Here is an 18,293-nt window from a genome sequence, read left to right as displayed (position 1 = left end):
AAATAAATCCTAAATTTTAACGAGTCAAGTTAATTCATAATTAATTCAGCGACTGATATATTTTAGCCATAACAAAAGTAGGCTTACTCTCCTACACCACTTAGAAATGAGAAGCTGCATTGTCTACCTATGACATTAAGGATCTGTTGTTTGAAAGACTGCTGTAAATCTGAAGCGGTAAATCTACCCCTGTTATCATGGTAACTGCATATGTGCTGTGCAAAAAACGGAAACATTGACAGATGTAAACAACTTTGGGGATTTAAGTTCTAGACCAACTTGGTAAATCCTAATAAAATATTGTCTAAGTGTTGTCACGACACCTACCAGGGTGAGACTCTGATTAGTTTGAGTTTATGAGTGTCATTACTCTGCTGGAAAAGAAATGACTAAATGTGTGATGTTTTCGGTTGCTGGAATTTTTCAAAGTCCCTTAGTATGTTGCAGCTCTGAGGAAAAACAGTAAAGTGAGATGAACACATGTACGCACAAACAAACACACACACACACACACACTCACACACACACACACACACACACACACACACACACACGCACACACACACACATACACACAGGTGGAGACAAAGCAACCTGTGAGTAAGGAGGTGAGCAGGTGTTCAAACAAAGCGACTGTGCTTTCATCAACCCACCACCTCCATATCCCAGGTGTAAAGACAGAACACACACACACACACACACACACACACACACACACACACACACACACACACACACACACACACACACACACACGCACACACAGACACACACACACACACACACACACAGACACACACACACACACACACACACACACACACACACACACACACACACACACACACAAACACGTGGAGACACTTGTAAGTACAGACATATAGATGGCACTGGGTGGAAAAATACAGAAAAAAAATGGTGCACATGCTTTCTCTGCTGACCAAACCTTAGCAAAAATAAATCAATTGGCTTTAGCCATTTGGAAATGTTGAGGCCTCAATTATTTTTGGATGGATGTGAAGCTTGTATTGAGAAAAAATGAAAGCGAACTCTCACATAGACAGGAAGGAGGAGGTAAGTGTTTGTCTACTCACCCAGAACTTTATCAGGTAGAAAGCGGTTTGCGGGCCCTTGGCGAACAGCTCCTTTAGGCCGCCCTTCTTCTCTGGGAACTTGTCGTAGATCTGCCTGATGTCCACACACTCCAACAGGGGGTCACTGTAACTCAGGCTGCTCTGGCTGATGTTCACAAACAAGTGCTTGTTGTACTGACGGGGGAGGGAAAACTTTGAATTAGGCCATGACAGAGGCAGAGAAAGTGTAGACAGATAGAGAACAACTGATCTCACCCTTGGTTAAACTACAGCAAAAGAAAGACTGACAGAAACAACAGTGCAGATAACTGATAATAAACAGACCAAAGGAGTTATGGCCGTCTTAAACAGATGATTTCTTGCTCTTTGGACAAGTATCCAACAAGGCAAGAAACAGGAGTAGTGAAGACACTTCGCCCACATCGCAGACAGTAAAGGTCTCCCATTAAGTTTTTGACCCACTTATTAAAAACACTGCTACCAAGGGGGAGAGCAAAATGTATCTGGACACAATTGGACACAGTAACAGTAACAGAATAGTATAGTATAGTATACATTTTGGTCTGAGTTTTGCAAGCCTGAAAAATAGCAGTGAATAGACCCGCAGACTTGACAGTGACACTGTCAGTAATCGTCTTAAAACCACAAACAGGAGTTTCCAGGCTGGTTGCACCATGGAACAACATTTTGTTTGGATCTCGTGCTCTACTAGCACACACATTTGCACCCAAAAGCATGCAGGTAAATTGATAGAGATTCTGTGTAACCTGCCTATGACATTGATGTGAGCAATGTACTAAAAAATACTATTATAAAAATATTCCAAATGTTTTATAGTGGAGGAAATATGCTTAACGGGTTTTTAGGCCTCGAAAATAAAAACCTACAAAGTATATTTAACTCAGGGAGTAAAATGTTATTGTTACTGTTACGGAATGGTGGCTTTAAGGCTTTAAGCGAGTGTCATATTTGGATATATATGTCAAATAAAACACTATTGTGTTGTATTGTGTTTTACTGAGTCTGAGGATAAGAAACAAGCTTCTTAAATTATAATTATGTATTTATCGCAAATCATTCAGCCTTACCTACTCAGTTTTTAAATAACTATCAGGATTTCCCTTTAACCATTATCATCCGTGCAACTGTACTGTTTTTGTCTTTTGTCTTTGCCTATCATTTATACCAAGGATCCATTTTCATTGCAATGGCACCATCATTTACACTAATGTGAATTATGCAGGAAATGTGACACCTATTGACAAGTTTCTATTTCGGAATCAACAAAGAAGTGTTTAAGGTTTCTAACTGTCCAAACAGTTGCAACAAGATGAATGCCAGCTGTCTATGAGCCAAAGGTAGAAAAATGACAGCGTGTCCATGGTGTGGCAGGATGACAGATAGACTGAGCAGACAGAGAGATAGAGCTTTACAAAGGTCATTCATACTAGGATACACACAAAGGGATTTTATGTTCTTCTCTGCTATCTGTGGGGTTATCTGTCATCTCTGTTTATGGGACAATACGGAGTGCTTATTGTAGACTGTATGTGTGTGTGTGTGTGTGTGTGTGTGTGTGTGTGTGTGTGTGTGCGTGCGTGTGTGCGTGTGAGTGCGTGTATGTGTGTGAGTGTGTGTGTGTGTGTGTGTGTGTGTGTGTGTGTGTGTGTGTGTGTGTGTGTGTGTGTGTGTATGTGTGTACTCACTGCCTCCTGGTCCCTCTGTGTCTCCAGGAAAGATGAAAACTCTACCAGTCGTAGTTTGGTGGTGCCAATGGAGCGACCTTGCCACGCTGGCTCTCTGTGTGTTTGGGCTGGAGTGGGAGGCTCGTAGCCTACACGCACACGCGCGCACACACACACACACACACACACACACACTCACACACACACACACACACACACACACACACACACACACACACACACACACACACACACACACACACACACACAGGAAAGAAGGGATAAAAAAGTTAGTTAGTTTAAAATGCATCATCATAGACACCATTTACCAGGGTTAGCAATAAATGCTAGCATAAATTTGACAAAAAATAAATAAATATATATATATATATATATTTATTTATTTTTTGTCAAATTTATGCCCATACTACCACAGGCCAATTCAAAACGTGCCTGTTGGGAACGGGCCGACTAAATGGCCTCAAGTATGGCTGCTAGCAAATTTCTACTCATTGCACACAACTCATCCAAACAACTTCACACTTGACAATGTGCTTCTTTGGGTCCAGACCAATGACATAGTTACTTCTCAGTAAAACTAGAGTATATGCATGACATTCTAGCAGTTATCTATTTGTTGTGAAAGTTACTTCACTGATGGTCAGAATGTTTGAGTTAGCCACAATGTTTCATTTCTGGCCTCTCCAGTCTCATTTTGATCTGTTCTTCAATGTACTGTAGCAAGTGAGTTACTGTTAATAGTTTATTATTTTAGCCTTGGAGACCTTGTAGCCTTTTTTTACATTTCTGAAATTTTCTGTAGATAAATGTAACTCAGCAGTTTGTTCTTGAGGTTTTGGTCCTTTTCCTCCAAAGGTTTGGGTGCACTTGTTATTTTACACCCTCTGTTACCTAGATATTAGGTAAAGATCGTAAAAAAAGCTTCATGTCACTTCCCATGTACTAAACTGGGAACAATACAGAGGAATTTAGCATATGAAAGCTAGTTAGCCTAGCCTGCTAACCCTAACCCTAGCACATATTCCCAATAGAATCAGCTAACTAGTTTAGACTAGCTTGCTAACATTAGACTGTTTCTTACTAGGCTAGCGTCTCTTAAGGGTCCAGTTGTGGTAATGGCATATGGCCAAAACTCACAGCAACAAGTGGTTCTGTTACCTCAGCACTCCTGTGACTGTGTACATTGTCCATGTTGTGATTTGTATTACTGGGTAATGTACAGAGTCACATATGGAGTGCTACATCACAGACAAAAACCAAGAAACAGTACAGATGTTGTCAGTCAAAACTCAAAATTCACACAAATGTAGGGGCACTGTCACAATATAATTTTTACGGGGGTAATTACAATTTTAGCCAAGTGAACCAAGGATATATACTAGTTAAACTTCAATGGTTTTAGACTTGATCCTATAAGAAGTAAGTTATCATTGTGCTGATGTAGAAAAGTCAGACTGACACCTTTTCTCTTTTGACCATCTCAAAAGACAAACCTCAGGGGACACTGGAAACGCGAGTGCCCAGAAAGAGTGAAAAACCCTATGTAGAGAGCCATTGGCCTAAATGGAAGGAGAGAGAACCTCTATTTGCTTTACAGAAAGAAGATAATTGTAATGTGTTCTCTCTCACCTGAGATTGTGGTGGTTCCTGCTGTCTGCACAGAGTAGGCTTGCTGAGAGAATGGCTTGATGCTGAGAGAAAGAGAGACGGACAGACAGACGAGAGCATTAGCAAAGCTCAAACAGATACAGTAGGGCCAGTTAATACCTACATTATATAGAAAGGAATTCTGTTCTGAGTCTTTTCTGAACGGTAGCAGGAGCTCAGAGGCCAAGAGTGTAATTTACTTCCATTATCATCATCCAATATCATTATCATCACATGGCCATATAACAGCAGCTGTCAATGAAATGAAAAGAGTTTGAACTTGTACCACAATTATCCCCACTAGTCATGTGAACTAGAGTGAGGCTCAGGTCGTTACCAAGCCTGACCCCAACAGTATTCTGGTTTTTATGTCTGAACCCAACCCAAGCCCAACACAGTTAATGTAGAATGAAGCACGAGATTGTGTGAATATTTACCAACTGGAATAGCTTTCAGGTAGCCTGGCACAAAAATTCACAAATGTATATAAGTGTGGAACCTCTCAGTTAATTTTCGATTACCATCAACAGTGTTATCAACAGTGCAGACCAAGATGCCTCTAGACCTACAACCAATCACAGCAACAAAACGTGACCTGCCATCAATCACAATTCAATTAGACTTTATTTATAGTGTCAAATCATAACTAAAGTTATCTCAGGACAGAGAGAGGAACAACGGCGTAAAAAAATAACAATACTAACACCGTTACTTTTCTAATTGATTACTCTTCCCATCACTATAACACAGTGCCCGTTACTGCCAAAAAATGCGGCGCTTTACTATAATTATTAGCTCATCAAAGCTGTTTTCATCAGACCAACTAGATCTCTAAGTCGAGCGGCAAAGACTGTTCTTCCTTGGTGAGGGGGGACGAAACAACATAAATGACGATGATTGGCTGAGGTATGGGTAAAATTTCATGGTAAACCAATCAGACATAGAGTTTGAAGGTTCTGTTGTTCAAAATCGAAAGCATGCATGGTTGCACACACAACGACAAAAGCGTCTCTTCTTCTCTGTTGTTGGTTTATTTCTGTGGCAGAGTTACAGCGCCACATACAGGCCTGGCATGTGAACTACAGCGTGGTTTTGTGTGGACGCAGATATTTCTTGAGTAGAGGCCATGTGGACGGAAAACAAGCAACAACAAGAATGGCGAGCCGAGGTAATCCCGAAGTAGCCTTCTTGAACTGGAAGTATAGCCATTACTTTTCCATACATGAAATTAAAGGAACAAATGTTTACATGAAATGCACATTAGGCCCTGTGATGCCCGCGCTTCTGCACCTCATGGAATTCCACTATGACTTCTCTCAATATAATAAAATAAATATCAAAAGTTCCAAAACATCTATTGTGTTATTTTTATTGATGCACTATATAAACATAGTAATTATAATATCTACAATAATACATGAAATTTGATTGGAACAATCTCACCTTTTCCACACAGCAACATTAAAATTGTTTAGATTTGTGTACACTGTTTCTGTTTAATGATGTATTGTATTAAGTGTCCATTTTAATATAATATTCAGATTTATCATAAATAATCGAACATGCACATGTAATTTATAATTAAAATAATAGTTACTTTTATAATTTGTAACTCAGCAACTAATTCAGTTACTTTTTGGGAGAAGTAACTAGTCACTGTAACTTATTACTTATAAGTAACATGCCCAACACTTCTCATGACACTTTCCATATAGATTAGGTGTAGACCCACTAAAACGTGACCTATCGCACTGATCACTCCAAAGATAAATGACCTTCAAACCAATCACCCCAACGAAATGTGACCTTCAACCAGTCAACCCAACGAAACGTGACCCACAACCAATCACTCCAACGAAACGTGATCTACAACCAATCGGAGCAATCAAACATGACATACAAACAATCACACCAACAAAACTTGACCTACAACCAATCACACCAACAAAACCTGACCTACAACCAATCACTCCAAAGAAACGTGACCTACAACCAATCCAAGCAATCAAACATGACATACAAACAATCACACCAACAAAACTTGACCTACAACCAATCACACCAAGGAAACGTGACCTACAACCAATCGGAGCAATCAAACATGACATACAAACAATCACACCAACGAAACATGATCTTCAACCAATCACACCAAGCAAACGTGACATACAACCAATGACAATTCAATTTTATTTACAGTGTCAAATCATATCAAAAGTTATTTCAGGGCACTTTCCATACAGAATAGGTCTACAACCACACAATTTACCACCAATCACAGCAAACGAAATGATGTAGCTCTGAGGGACTGCAAGTTGAGACGGAACTTGGTCTGTTTTGAAGCAGGAAAGAAGTGGCTTATACACTAATACACTAACAGATTATTGATTCATATTTGAGCAGCGCCACCTAGTTTGACAGCTTGATCCGAGTTTTATGAGTCCGACATTTCTGGTAAGTTCCAGTTCTGTCAGTCAATACATCTGAAACCCGCCCCACCATGAGATAAACAGTTGTGTTTGGTGTGTCAGATTTCAAGCTGCTGGAAATCTAATTGAACATTGAGAGGGACTGGATACAAAACTGACAGTAGGGTCCATCCGTTTAATTTTTTTACACTATATATTCACTAAAAAGAACACAAAGCCCCATGTCAAGTAGGTCAAAACTGAACATTATTTGTAAATATTTGTCCCAACCCAGCCTGGATGGTTCTATTGGGCTTGGGTCAGGTATCCACACTCTAACGTGAACAGACACTAATGCAAAATATGGAAACAGCACGATAGCAGGTCATTAGAATCTAATTTTACTCAATTGTGAAATACCGACTCAAATACTGACTGATGTTGTTGACTATATGAATACTATATGAGGATACGGTATTCATATAGTCAACAACATCAGTCAGTATTTGGCAGGATAAGGAAAGGTATCAATCCTAGGCATCAATCATATGAATCAGCAAAAATTACACCAATAGTTTCTTTAATACCAGTGAATGATAATGTCGGATGGTGTACATTTTGAGGTACAAGAATGAGTGACTTGAGGAGAATAATTGTGATCTATCTACAACTGTCTACTACAGACAAGACAATCCATATCAAAGCTCAAAATAAAATTCAAATAAATATCAGTGTGCGTAGTGAGTGTGACTTACTCTTCTGTGGTGGAACTAGACTGTCCTCCAGGAATCATCCCCTGCCACAGCTGAAAATAAACACATGCACACGAACGCAGGACTTCAAACTGAGCATATGAAGCGAAAAGACTGTGCAAAACAGCTTTATTATTACTCATGTTAGCATCTGTTTGAAGAGAATAAATACAGCGTGTGTTACCTGTGCGTTGGTTGGGAAGCTAGCCCGTACTATTCCAGGCAGGAGCTTGCTGTGTATGGCAGTGGCTGAGACGATCTGAGCCGAGGACATGGAGGAGATGCTCTGCAGAGCCTTCTCCTTAGCGTTCTGGTCCTGCACGGCAACAAACACACACATTATCATCTTCATCATCATCATAATGAACAGACTTTACATTCTGGCTCTACACAACCCAAGTGAAAATAAACATGGAGTAGGTATTTCCGAAACATTAAGAAAAAGGATTGGAACTATCTTGAGTAATATAATTTTAAATCCAAGAGTAAAAAGTAGTAAATAGTTGTCATTATCTGACTGGTTGTGATCGGATTTGTGCCTCCTGCTGCTTTTTGATCACACTAATCAAGGTAAACTGCCCAATATTGAACGTCTCATTTGCAAAAAGCACAACAATGTGAAAGTAGCACAGGCAGTTAGATATGAGACATTTCATTCGTTTCTGACATGTTTAAATCTCTCCAGTAAGAATGTCCAGTGAAAATATGTCCATACAGTTCATGCATCCGGCCTCTTTCTGTCTGTCTTCACCACTTTGAAGTCTCACTGATTGGATTATACGTCACGAGTGATTGCCTATCAACACCACTGGAGGATGCAGTGCCACAGACCCCCAGGAAGTGCACCGTGCTTTGAAGACTATTTGACATAGTGGCCAAACGATGGAATTTAAACTTCTGTGTTGGTCATGTGATGACATTGGGCCAATTGACTTACATGGAGAAGGAGAAGTCTGTAAATCCGTGGATCAATTTTTTTGAGCGTTACAACCCCCGTAAAATGTTTACCTAGTTTCCCAATCAGAATTTGATCCATTTGGTCCGATGGTCCGATAACATTTCGAAAGTTTAGAAGAGCTGCATGATTAAATAATCCCCATGCAAGTAAGCGGCGCGCTAAACTAGAAGTAGCGAGTTCGGCAGGTGGAAGTCTCTAGAGCAACTGCTGTATGGGTCACACAATACGGAAGCAGTGCCGATTATCTGGGTATTTTTTAGATGGGGCACTTTTTGGTTTCATTCTCCACTGAGCAACTTTCATTGGAAGGATCGGGGCCCTTCCCCCAACACTGTATCCAGTTCTCTTTATACATCCAATGTGGTAAGCAAGTGCAGCTCTGTGTAGAACGAAGGTATTAATTAAATTGTGATAAAAATCAAAATTCTCTACGCTGGCACCATTTCGCAGTCATAGCAAAGACATATAAGTCATGAAAGGAAAACAGTAGTTACTAGACATTCAGGTCTATGAGAATGAGAACTGGGGCAAGAGATTTGACCCCCCTGCCATATTATCATCGTTTATAAAAATGCAGCGCAGTGAGCATACAGACTTTGATACACCAGGCGATGGCTATATAACTCAGACCTGCCGATGCACATTCACGCTTGACCCATTCAGAGACTCCAGTCTGCAGAGCAATTCATACACTTCACTGATAAACCAGAAAACTGTACAGTATACTGGGTTTATTGATCAAGAAACGTTTTTATATCATGTATACACTTCGGATCATGCCCCAGCCAAGATTTACTGTAAGTCTGAACTTGTGGGACTCATTTGTAACATCTGAACTCACTCTGCAGCATGAACCTCAGAGCAGAAAACAGTTGAATGAAATGGAATTAGAGGCACTGCAATAGCTGGAGAATTACTAATTGGCAGCTTCACTCAAGGTAATTGGCACTGAGAGGAATCTCTCCTCCTCAGGGAGGTAATAACATTATAGGGGCTACTGAGATGGAAATCATGCTGGATTTTCATATTAAATGCCAGGAACCATATGAGCTTGATAACATCCTTGACCTGAACTAATTTCTTTGAAACAACCAACCAATGTGTTATGGTTTCCAACAGTGGGGAAAGCTCTTACATCACATTCAAATGACCAGAGAGACTATACAGCATGTTTGATGATATATAGTGCCAAGACAATCCATTTATAACCAGTATTCGTTTTTTGACAACCTATTACATGTGTACTGCTGGCCCCGCAATAGAGGATAAATGATAACTGGGCAGATTTTGGGTCTGGTTTGCCCCTTGAATCGCGGTAGTCACATAAGTATTTGGGGCAGCAGGTAGGTGTTTGTGAGATCCAGTCAAAACAAACTAAAGTGTGTGTTTATGGTTATTAAGGAGCATGTCACTTAACAGTGTGGCCCACTTATATCTTTTTAATAGTTTTCAGACAACAATGGATGGCATAAATCAGACTTTGATACACACACAATACTTGTTAGTGGGATCATTTCATTGTTGGTTTTGATTTTTTCATTGGATTTGCTGACAATTTGAAACGCATAAAATATCGGCAGACTGATCTTTTAACCAAAAATGCCAAATAATACCTGGTTTCAGCCTCTCCAAAGGAAAGACTTGCTGTTTTTTTCCATTTTCCATTATTTTATTTTTTATTTTGATATCCTAGTCTGTTGGCTGGAGAAAACAAGCAATTCTAAAATGTAATCTTGGGCTGTCTTTAGAGAAGTCAACACTAGTTGCGCGAATGTTGGGTGTGTCCTTGAGCCGTGTTTGGATTAATGTAGTTTAGCTTGTGTACCAGCCGTATGCTAAACAAGCACATTTTCCGAAACTAGAAGATGTTACTTTTCAAATGAAGCCTCATCCATGCACCTCACAGTTCTTCTCTTATAACATTTAGCTCAAAAAAGTCTCTTTGGTCTACTCCTACCCCCACTCACTAGCAAGTAGGTGGATCTTAACAGGTCAGAAAATACTATCTTTAAATACCTTAACAAGCTAGGTCTAATATATTCAAAACATAACAAAATAAAGAGTATAATAATCCCTTTTCATTCTGCTACATTGCACTCTTGCCAATGCAGTCAGTTCCCATTCTAACAACATAATGATATGTGTTATCCAACATAATTTCAAAGAAAACAGCATACACTTTATCATCAATAACATGTTTGTATGTTAAATCTATATTCATTCAAATATCATTAACTATCAATTTTATCAACTATAGACTGTTTTGACTTTCAAATGCTCCTTTCAGAACACAAACGCTCCTTTGTTGCCATACATGAAGTTAATTACAACCAACAGTGAGGAAGAAAAACAAAGAGGGAGGAGACAGAAGATTAATAGACTGAAAGGAGGGTGGAACGAGTGTAAGAAGGGGGAGGGAAGAGGAGATGAACAGATGAATAAAGGGATAGATGTAAGACAGGCCTAATTAGATACCTAGGATACTGGAGTCACTGTGACAGCCATCCATCCAGCCGCAGTGAAAGGTTAACAAGCAGGGGACAAACACTGAATTCCGATTGCTTTTATGCACTATGTGGTGTACAGTAGTAGAGACATCTAAATGAGTCCTAGTGCATCTACATGCTACAGGGCAGCTAAATGTTTGGAAAAGGGGAAAGTCTGTGATTTAAACAGTAATCTTCTAGATTTTCATGGGTCTGATTCCTGCAGTATTCTGTGCATGGTATTTCCCACAGATCATTTGTTGTCAATTATGTTAAATAATGTGATGTCTTTTCCTTGGCTTTTCAGATAAAGCAGTTTCGTTTTCTATAGCTTTTTTTCTAACACGACTTTCCTACTAAGCCACCAAACCCTGTGTGTAAATATGTTAACATTACTTCCACCCTTACCTTTAGTTTGGACTGAAACTCCCTGGATTTTCTTCTGGCTAAAACCTGGATATGGCTGGATACCTGAAGAGAGGAGAGGAGAGGATAGGAAAGGGTAAAAACAAGGGGGGGTTAGAGGGTCCAAGAAGAGAGGAGGAAGGACCAAACAGTGGGTTGCCATGGTTATGAAAGGACTATTGCCACACTGGAAGGGTACATACACACACACACACACACACACACAAATCCCCTGACAACAGTGAATACACCCATCTATGTACATCTCTTGAGAGAGCAAAAAGACACCTGGGAACACAGGCCAACAACTAATATGCCGTGTTGCCATAGACAAGACCTGGATTGCTGGCCGAGTTGTATTTTAAAACATTCGTACTTTAAGTATTTCTCATGTCACCCACTGAGAGTGAATCTTGTGTTTTGGATGTTAAATTTATACCGCCGGTGATGTGTAGATGTTTTTGTTCTGGTGCTCTGCATAGAGCTCTGTGCCCCGTGGTTGCCTGGCGAAAGGCCGCAGCAGCATGGTGGTAGACATTATACTGATATTTGTAGTATCATAAATTGTAAAAGGAATTCTCACATATATAGGATATTTCTACAGACATCCCTGTTCTTTTGTCGCAGCGTCTGCTGTTGCTCTTCAGAAGCATTTCCTATACATTCCTCACCATTAAAGTCCCCCATTATTTTTTCTACTTAAAAGCTTGTGTTTGTTTGCATGTTTGTTTTTTTTCATTAGCAGTAGTTTAGCAATTAAAAGCATTTCTCTCTGAACTCCTGCACAGACATGAGTTGAGTATCGTACTCGCAAACACACCCTTAACGGCACATTATTATGGGCTTAGCTCGTTTTGAACCTCCACCAAGGTAGTACTAAAACTGTAACAGGTACCATGTACTTTCCACAACTTTTGCTAATGGAAAAAAACAAAAAAGAGCTAGTTGTGTCGAGCCATACCATGCAGTGGAAAGATGCCATTATGATACGGATGGCGCATTTCCACTGCAAGACAGGGGGTACTATCCAGGGTGGAAAATGAAAAGAGAAAAGCTCCTGGTACCAAAAGTGTCCATAGACTGTATAAAATATGGACACAGTCTCTGTGATATCATTCATGGGTTTATGAAGAGCCAAAACGTGCCATGAGGTGGAGCGTGGATGGAGCTGAGGCGGGCTGAATAAAGACTACAGTCATTGCTAGCCACCTGTGTGTCACTTAAAGCAGCCATGCCCTTAATTATGTGTAAAGTCTCAACATGATTTAAACAAGTGAGTTGTATAAAAATTCACCTCTTGTACAGTTATCATAAACAGAGAAATTAGCTCTAGAGACTTAAGCTGTATTTTGTACCATGCTGTAAACTGTACAGGGGCCAGTAGGTAAGTCTTTCAAAACACTATTCTAATAAACTCCAGGTTCACTAACTACGTTGTTGGTGCTTTGTTTTATGTGTAAGGGCTCTTACCATGCGACTGCAGAGGTTTGGTGTTATTTGGAGCAGTATTAGTGGTTAAAAAAGACATTTTAATGCGCTCCCCGTAATGCCTCTAGCTACTCAGTGCACGTCCGGCTGTTAGCGAGTATCACGCATTTCTCTGTGGACTTTTTACTCAACTACATTCATTTTATAACTTTGGTTCCTTTGCTGATTAAAATGAATAAATATAATTTACAAATAAAGGATGTAATAAGATACAACTTATCTTATAATAATATGTCAGGATGAGATTATTTCCCCCGGGGGATATTCACAAGCTACCCGGCTGTATATGAAGTAATTCAATTAAGCCCCAGCTTTACCGGCTGCGACATTAAAGCGGTTTACAAACTAAAGCATCAATCCCAATTTCAAAACTCTAAGTTTCAAGAGCTTTGTCAACCACAAATAACATCTGAACCTGTGTGTGTACATTTCAGGTAAAGTTCTAGCTACCGCCACAGAATGTTAGCATGCTAATTGTGGCTTACTGACCTTAATGAGCACTGCACTGCAGTGTTTAAAATAAATACTTCTAGAACAAGACACACCTTGGACGTTGCAAACGTTGTCCTCGACGTTACCGTGAATCCTGAGATTTTGCCCATTACATCCCCATGCTTAAGATAATACTACTGTTTGTGGTCTAATAGTAGCTAGCTAGCTAACTGCTACTGTATTCAGTTAGTAGGCTATGTGTAGTTACAGTTAGCTAGCTAGCTATTTGTATGCTAGTATGCTAATAGATAGCCAGGTAAAAGGGCCCTCAGAGAACCTCCACTATTTTTTGAAATACATATTTCAGTCTCTCAAGCAATGCATTCAGCCAATTTGTATTCATGTTATGACACTTATTACTTAGAAAACGCTACTTACAAACAAAAAACCTTTTAATTCCATGCTTATACCATACGCCAAAAGACTTCTGTACAGGATTTATACTCAACTCACGTTTATTCTTTCCCCAAACTTAACCGTTGACGTTTAATGTTCAGCTTTTCAAAGAACCCTCTATTCATCACTGCATTTAGCATTGGCTGACAGCATGATTGGATTTAGCACACACTCCCATTATTACCTGTTTCCTTGTCCGCGTCTTGCCTGTTCGCAGCTTGATGTATCTGGCTATCAGCTCATTTCGTCCTGTTGGGAAAAGACACAGAGTATAGTTAGTGAAACATTCACACACACAGACACATACACACAACTACCTTTTTTTTTTCACAGACAATCACAAGCAGAAATCATATGACCCTGACAAACATCTTAGTGCCTGATTTAGCAGTTTACCCAGCGACCCTGTGACGTGCAGTTTCACATAGTAGTGCTGTAATCACCGATAGCCCTGTTGATCCCTCCACACACACACACACACGCGCACACACACACACACACACACACACACACACACATACACACACACACACGAACACACGAACACACACACACACACACACACACACACACACACACACACACACACACACACACACACACACACACACACACACACACACACACCACAGCCCTGAATACACATGCCCAACAATACAGGTATTCATGCAGACCGGCCGTCCCCTGATTAAAGGAACCAGCAGGACAGCTGTACCCATGCTAATGTGTGTTCTCGCATGCACGCACACACACACACACACCACACACACACACACACACACACACACACACACACACACACACACACACACACACACACACACACACACACACACACACACACACACACACACACACACACACACACACACACACACACACACTTACAATGCTGAATAATTCAACCTATTCAATAGGGAGCACAGCAGACTCAGCATGACCTGGCTAGTATAGATTAGTGAGGGAGAGGGAGACAGAGAAAGAAAAGGAGCAGAAACATCTAGAAAACCTGTGACAGAGAAGTGTGTGTGTCCATACATACACAACAACACATATTAGTTGATAGTGTTGCACAGTGTTACAGTGGCCTCCAAGGTCTGACCAGGTTACGACTTTAGAGTCTTCAAATTTAAAAGGTGACAGTTTGAAAGGTTTTATGAGGTTGCATAATTGGGCTGTTATTGAATTTGCTAACAAGCATGTTTTGGTGCTATGTTGCTTAGTTTGCTTTGTCTCTGGTGTGTTTTCTGTTCCGACCAAGTGGAAAACTAATGTCAGGCCAGCTGGCTAACTGATGGTCAAGACCAGCACAAAGCCAAACCTCGCTACACACTACCCAAATGGCTCGCAACAATAGCCCTAACTAACTAGCAGATGGTGTGTGTGCATGCGCATGTGTGCATGTGTGTGTGTATGTTCGGACCAATCCCATTCTCACTGAGATAGGGAGCTTAGACTGATAACATCTACAGCTCCCCATGCAGGTGTTTTCCTTCTAGCAGTCAAAAGCTGCGACTGACGACAGCGCACACGCAAACACACACACACACACACACACACACACACACACACACACACACACACACACACACACACACACACACACAGTCCTGGCTACTGAGGCTGACATCTGACTCCAGAGGGGCCAGCTGGTCTTTCTAGGAGGCTTAACGGTGAATTATCATCCTTCACTAACCCTGCGGCACACATCCCTCGCCCTCCCTTTCTCAAAAACACTCCAGCACACACACACACACACACACACACACACACACACACACACACTCGCTCCATCCATCCATCCTGGCGGCTCCCTTTCTCCCCTCCTCTGTCCCTCTTGTAGTGAATGGGCTACCCTTCTGCTGTCTCCCTCTTCCTCTCTCTGCCTCCCTCTCTCTACTTGCCCAGTGAAAGACTTCAAGGCCAAAGTCAGATGGTCATTAACCGTGACGAACAGAAGCAACCCCCGTCTCCAGGCTGAAGCCACTCCGTGTGCAAGCAAATATTGATGCAATTGAAAAACACAGAATGCTCATGTTTGTTCTCTGATTTTGGACCATTCCGTCAACATTCAAGCAGATAAAAAAGAAGAGCAGCAGACTTGTGATAATGATGATTGAAAAGCAAAATGTAAACGCCCCCACACCTGAAAAAAACATAGACTGATTTGTCACATTGAGAGAGAGCACATAAATACCTGTGGGGATGAGTAAGCAATTTATCAAACTCTACAGCTTTCCGTACATTTTTTGGGACTTGAAAATATTTTCTGTTCTTCCAAAACCACGTCCCTGCAGTAGTTAACTGTGGTTCCCCACACTCTGCTCGCAGAGTGATTAAGAGCTTCAGCTGCTTTTTAGAATGGCTCGAAAACCCTTTCAGTGAAAGTTCAATGCCTCACTGACCGCGCTTGCTAACAAGGCTGCAGTGGAGTAGTGTGTATTGTTGTGTACCCTGGAAAGACCTCAGACCACAGGTGCTGGACTCTGGCCCAGAGTCTGGCTGCACTAACGCAGAGTAGAAGCTTGTGTTTGTCAGGACATCCATGGGACAATTTAAGTGTTTTTAAGGTTTAATGCCGTTTGTTAGGTCTCCATTTGGTACAGTGAGCAGGTGATCCCCTCACATATGATCATACAGCATTCAGAGATGAGACAGCTTTTGTGGATCGAGCTGAGATTCTCTAGGTAGCGCCCTTAATGTCTTTTCAGGCACCATGACTCGAACCATCATGTGTCCCTCTAACCACACAGTTAACATTTAATTAATCACAAACAAGCTCCCTGTTCCTTTAAACAGTAACCCTGGACATCGCTACCACATGTAGAGTGCAACAGGTGACCTGACACCAAAGATCAGCCAACAGCAGTTACGATGGTGGCGTATGCATTAAGGAATTTGGAGGAGGTAAACCTTTTGTTCCCATAAAAACAAAGTAAATATGGAGTCAAGTCAACATACCAAATAACACAATTTCAATCATAATGTGCAATACTTTTATTTTTCCTCTGTGCCTTAGTGTACATTTGTAAATTTATAATATATATAATAATTCTATATATATTGTTCCTGTTATTCTTATATTTTTATATTTCCCTATATTTATATCGTTCATATTTTTTTCTATATTTGTTCTACAATTTATTGTTTCTTATTGATGCTTCCTCTATGTTTACTATCCACTTTGCTGCTGTGAATGAGAAATGTCCCCTCTGTGGAACTAATAAAGGAATATCTTATCTTCATCTTATCTTATCAAAGTGCACAACACATCAAACAAATATAAAAATAAAATAAAATAAATAAATGTAAAAAAAACGAACTAGAATGACCAAAATTGCCATCAGTAGCTGACCAGTCCCAGCCTGGTCAGTTGCGTACATGAACCTATGAACCCTCTTGGATGAGAGGTGAAACGTCTTCCTAGACAAATAACCACTTGCTCTGACTGAAATTGCTTTGGGGATAACGATGACCTGGACAAATGAGAACATTCACAGGCTCATCAGTAGCTGTGTTTCCATTACAACTGTCAAGCCAATTTTAAGCAAACTTTTGAAATGTCACCAAAAAAAGGAAACTAGAACTTGAGCCTGTGAATGTTCTCATTTGTCCAGGTCATCAAGCAATTTAAGTCAAAAGCAACAGGACTTGTTTGTTTGTCTAGGAATCTGGCCTTGTCCTTACTTACACACCTAGAACTGATTGTGTTTCTATCAACTGGCTTGGAGTGAATAAACCAGGCTGTGTAGCTCCGTCAGAAGGTGGCGCTATAGGCTACGCATGGCTGTAAACAGGGTAGAGGTTGCTAACCGGAAACAAAACAAGTTGCTTTGTTCATCTAACCACATCTACAAGAGAAAAACGCAGGGAGGTCTTCAGGTATTTTGCTTGAGTATTGGTAATGTTTCATACTGTTGGGAGATGAAAACACGCTATGGGGATTCCCGAGAAGACGCTGAGAGTGGAAACAGCTGGTCAGCCATATGAGTTTAGTGTCCGCTACATCAGAACTTGGGGCACCCACACTTGGCATTCATACCTTGCCCAAGCACGATTCACAACTAAAGTCTAGCTTGTTTGACCAGTGTGAGTGCAACCGTCACGGCACGATTGCCCATGTACGAACACGAGTAGAGAAGGCGGTCCTGACGTCAATTTTATATGCGACTGTTCCCTGCAACGGACATTTAAAAAATGGCTACAAAGGATTTGCGGTGGTCTGGTGTGGACGTGGAATGTTTACTGCCGATTTGATCAGATGAAAATATTCAAAAGGGGTTGAACAAAATAAACTAAAACCCTGAGGTCTATGATACCACTTTTCAAAAACAATGTGACACATTTCGAAGCAGTGCGAGCGCAGGCCGGGCTTCGCCAGCGGGGAGGAGAGAGGGGGGTATCGCACGGCACGGATCAACCGGGCCAAGTGTGAATGCGCCTTTATTCAGCAAAAGGTGT

General features: G+C 40.8%; 1 protein-coding gene across 1 annotated transcript in view; it reads right to left on the bottom strand.

The window, feature by feature from the left end:
* The window catches only part of LOC310949218 (transcriptional enhancer factor TEF-1-like), a 56,837-nt gene that overhangs the window by 11,251 nt on the left and 27,293 nt on the right, over positions 1-18,293 (bottom strand). Inside the window, exons 3-9 of the mRNA XM_083916575.1 lie at positions 14,017-14,081; positions 11,460-11,522; positions 7,792-7,923; positions 7,611-7,660; positions 4,430-4,491; positions 2,801-2,928; positions 1,095-1,268 (exon numbers count right to left, since the gene is read on the bottom strand). Coding sequence (XP_083772701.1) covers positions 1,095-1,268; positions 2,801-2,928; positions 4,430-4,491; positions 7,611-7,660; positions 7,792-7,923; positions 11,460-11,522; positions 14,017-14,081 — 674 coding nt within the window. The remainder of the gene's footprint in view (positions 1-1,094; positions 1,269-2,800; positions 2,929-4,429; positions 4,492-7,610; positions 7,661-7,791; positions 7,924-11,459; positions 11,523-14,016; positions 14,082-18,293) is intronic.

The sequence above is a fragment of the Echiichthys vipera genome (genome assembly GCF_963691815.1).
Source record: "Echiichthys vipera genome assembly, chromosome: 7".
Classification (NCBI taxonomy): Eukaryota; Metazoa; Chordata; class Actinopteri; order Perciformes; family Trachinidae; genus Echiichthys; species Echiichthys vipera.
Note: the sequence above shows the minus strand (reverse complement) of the source record. Positions and strands in the feature narration are given on the sequence as shown.